This window comes from Quercus suber, unplaced genomic scaffold, assembly GCF_002906115.3.
Source record: "Quercus suber isolate HL8 unplaced genomic scaffold, Cork oak 2.0 scaffold_140, whole genome shotgun sequence".
Lineage (NCBI taxonomy): Eukaryota > Viridiplantae > Streptophyta > Magnoliopsida > Fagales > Fagaceae > Quercus > Quercus suber.
Window position 1 is genome coordinate 1,110,696 of NW_027069601.1, and position 3,795 is coordinate 1,114,490.

At 44.0% G+C, this 3,795-nt stretch overlaps 1 protein-coding gene across 1 annotated transcript; it reads left to right on the top strand.

Annotated features, from left to right (window-relative positions):
• The first annotated feature begins 426 nt into the window (after positions 1–426).
• Positions 427–3,056, top strand: LOC111990353 (protein kinase PINOID). The gene is made up of 2 exons (XM_024022132.2): positions 427–1,445; positions 1,823–3,056. Exons 1-2 carry the CDS (start codon positions 904–906, stop codon positions 2,625–2,627), a joined length of 1,347 nt encoding a protein of 448 aa, XP_023877900.1. The 5' UTR covers positions 427–903; the 3' UTR covers positions 2,628–3,056.
• The last annotated feature ends 739 nt before the right edge of the window (positions 3,057–3,795 follow it).

Below are 3,795 nucleotides of genomic sequence, written 5' to 3' on the forward strand. Positions count from 1 at the left end.
GAAAATTAATTAATTATTACTGTATTATATTCAAGAATAAAAGACTAATTTCATTTTGACTGACACTAATGACTTTTTCTCCCCTTTTCAGAACCTATAAGATCATACTGCGCGTGTGGGTTCAATTTCTGCGCAGGTTATGAAGAAAAGCAACCAAGTCCACGTGACAAACACCCAAACATGACCTTCCCCACACGTGCCGTAACTTAACCCCGCGTCATCAAAAAAAGGCGCATACAGCTATGGCTTTTACTAAAGTACCAAAACTCTACCACGGTTAAAACCTCGTAGTAAAAAAGCACAAGGTACGTAGTACTTAGCAAAATTTAAAACAAAGGAAAATGCTAACCCAGATTAAGGAAAATTAAGCCCTGCATTTGTCTGTACAACCCAGCATAAATACCCCTCAACTAACTCACTATTTTTCATTCTCTCTCTCTCTCTCTCTCTCTAACAACAAAACCAGAGAGACCAAACCAAACACTTCTCTCTCTCTCTCTCTCTCTCTCATTCTCTTTCTTTCTCTAGCCTTTATTAGTTTTCAGTACGGATTTCTTTTTGTAAGAAACCCTAATATTTAGCTCCGACGACCTCAAAAGCCTGCTACGTTTGCAAATGCGCATTCAAAGCCCTTTAATATACTACTGCACCCTTTTTCTCAAAGCTTTGACTTCTCTTTCATAGACTTTCTGTTCACAAAGAAAAAGTATCTGATTCTATAAGCCCCTCAAATTCACTGTTTGTTCTGCGGGGTGGGGAACTATCTAACAGTCTCACCACAAAAACCTGGTTTCAGATTCCATTTGGGGTTTTTTTTTTTTTTTTTTTCCTTTATATAAGAGCTACTAGCATGGTGTACCTTGTTTCTCTGTAGAGAGAAGCAAAAGATTTTAGCGTTCTAAAATGTTAGACCGTAACAGAGATTCAGATAGCGAACTGAGTTTAGAAGCTTTGAATTCTGGTTATAGTTCAATGAGCAGCGATAGTTGTAGCAGTTATAGCCGGCTTTCTTTCGAGCTCATCGCTCCTGCAGCTACACAATCCTCGCCTGAAAACCTCTTAACTCTGAAGCCTCACCGTTCCTCCGATTTCGCCTACTCCGCCGTTCGCCGGACGGGTCTCACCTTCCGTGACTTCAGACTCATCCGCCGCATCGGCGCCGGAGACATAGGCACAGTGTATCTCTGTGCGCTCAGAAACTGTTCCGACTACTACGCGATGAAGGTGGTGGACAAAGAGGCCTTGGCGAAGAAGAACAAGGTGCAGAGAGCTGAGATGGAGAGGAAGATTCTGAAGATGCTGGACCACCCCTTTTTGCCTACGCTTCACGCCGAGTTCGAAGCCTCTCATTTCTCTTGCATTGTCATGGAGTTTTGCTCCGGTGGCGACTTGCATTCTTTGCGCCACAAACAACCCCACAAACGCTTCTCTCTCAGCTCCGCTAGGTATGCTTTCATGTCCGATCCATATCTCTGAATATTATCTGAAACAAAAAAACAAAAAAGCTTTCACAAAGATAATATATAAAAAAACAAGAAGAAAAAAAAAAAGCTTTAAAAGCTGCGTTTCTTTTGAAGTTGAAAGAGAAATTTCGTTTGTGCATGTTTGATTTTTTTGTTTTCTTGTGCTGCGAGGGTTAAGTAAAAGTTTCTTTTCTCTTGTCTCCTTTCGCAGCTCTGATTTCGAATCAAAATCAATTAAAAATCGCTTTCAAATTTTTTATTTCCATTTTTTTGCTCTGCAGCTAAGATTTTCTCGGATTATCTCTCTGACATAACTCGACCGATTCAACTCAATCTAACTCACTCCATTTTTTATTCAGGTTTTATGCTGCGGAAATTCTGGTAGCATTAGAGTACCTTCACATGCTGGGAATAATCTACAGAGACCTTAAGCCCGAAAACGTTTTAGTCAGATCAGACGGTCACATCATGCTCTCAGACTTCGATCTCTCCCTATGCTCAGACGCAATCCCAGCCGTCGAGTCCCCATCGTGCTCTCCAGAAACCGCGACCCCATCGACCCCGTCGTACACCCGCGGCGCACACATGCCATTCTCCTGCCTCCCGAACCGGTTCTTCCGGTCGCGCAAGGTCCAAACCTTAGCCCCGAACCGGCTGTTCGTGGCGGAGCCGGTCGACGCCCGGTCGTGCTCCTTCGTCGGGACCCACGAGTACGTGTCGCCGGAGGTCGCGTCCGGCGGGTCCCACGGCAACGCTGTCGACTGGTGGGCCTTCGGGATCTTCATCTACGAAATGATCTACGGCCGCACGCCCTTCGCGGCTCCATCGAACGAGACCACGCTGCGCAACATCATAAAAAAGCCCCTCGAGTTCCCGACGTCCCCCACGCCCCCCAGCGCGAGTGAGCTCCACGCTCGCGACCTCATCTCCGGGCTGCTGAACAAGGACCCGGTTAGCCGACTCGGGTCGAAGCGCGGAGCCGCCGACGTCAAAAAGCACCCGTTTTTCAAGAGCCTGAATTTCGCTCTCGTGCGGTCGCTCACGCCGCCGGAGATCCCGGGTCTCAAAACGACGCCGAGGAGGTGCGGCGGCGGCGGTGGCGGTGGTGTTGGCAGTAGCAGCAGTAATAGTAATGCACAATCAACGGCGTTTGAGTACTTTTGATTTGAAACGAACGGCGGGATTCGCGCCACGTGTCGAGTCGGTGCTGCCAGATTTTGTCACTGGCCTTTGTCAAAGCGACGTGTATATTCGAGCTGTCTTTTTTTGAGTGGTTCTGATGCCACACCATTGTGCACAATTTTATGCGCAACTCGCCCACGTGGCGAGTTGTGGTTGGTGAAAAGGTGGTGTGGGCCACCCTTCCACCAACCACAACTTGCCACGTGGGCGAGTTGTGCACAAAGTTATGCACAATAGTTGTGGCAGCAGAATTTTCCTCTTTTATTTGTTTATAATTTTTTTTAATGGGCCCCTCTGTTTTTGACGTACTGTTACGTGACTTTTATATATTTGGGAGGGGATATACCTAATTTCACGTAAATATATAAAAGTGAAATGATATAATATAAATGTGGGAAATGCGAGGAAGTCTATAGATGATGTAGTCTACTACGTAGGTAAAGTAGAGTATATAGAGCAGAGAGAGAGAGAGATAGAGGTCTAAAGTAGAGTAGAGTCTTAAAAGATGGAGAGGATATGAGGGTGTGTGGGATTTGTATTACGAAGTCAGAGAAAACAGTATTCCGACAGGATTGAACCAAAGGAAAAAAGCAGTAGCGTGGGATCATACCTGATTCTGAGTTTTACGTTGCCAAATCACGGCTGTTGATTATGTCATGGTTACTGTATAAAGCCTCAATAGCCTTACTTGTTATGGTATGCCTGGGGATGCGTGGGAAAAAAAAAAAAAAAAGTGGAGCAAGTTATCTAGGCTAACGACTCGTAATTCGTATCTAATAACAAATACATAAAAGCGGTTTTTCTTTTTCTTTTTATTTTTCTATTCCAATTGTGTTTTTTTTTTTTTTTTTTAGTATTTAAATTTGGTAACTTGTGTGGCTAGCTGGTAGAACCTTCTTTCGTTTTTGTTATTGAATTATTGGATGGACTTACGGACCTGGTAGTCGATCCGGCTGATTGCATGTTTTTAACAATCTCCACCTTACCCTTTTACGATTGAATCAGTGTGAAGTGTGAACATGTCAGTGAACATGTGGAGCATACTTTTGTTGTCTTTTACTACATTTTTCAAATCTTTTTATCTTAGTATGACACTCAACATTCCTTTTTTTTTAATAGTTGAATATATACTTACTGGGATGAAGGTATC

Bases quoted from the DNA above. Each gene is read 5' to 3' on its own strand.
- LOC111990353 (XM_024022132.2), top strand. From the start codon at position 904: ATGTTAGACCGTAACAGAGATTCAGATAGCGAACTGAGTTTAGAAGCT. The intron at 1,446-1,822 runs GTATGCTTTCAT...TTTTTTATTCAG, and splicing joins TTCTCTCTCAGCTCCGCTAG to GTTTTATGCTGCGGAAATTC.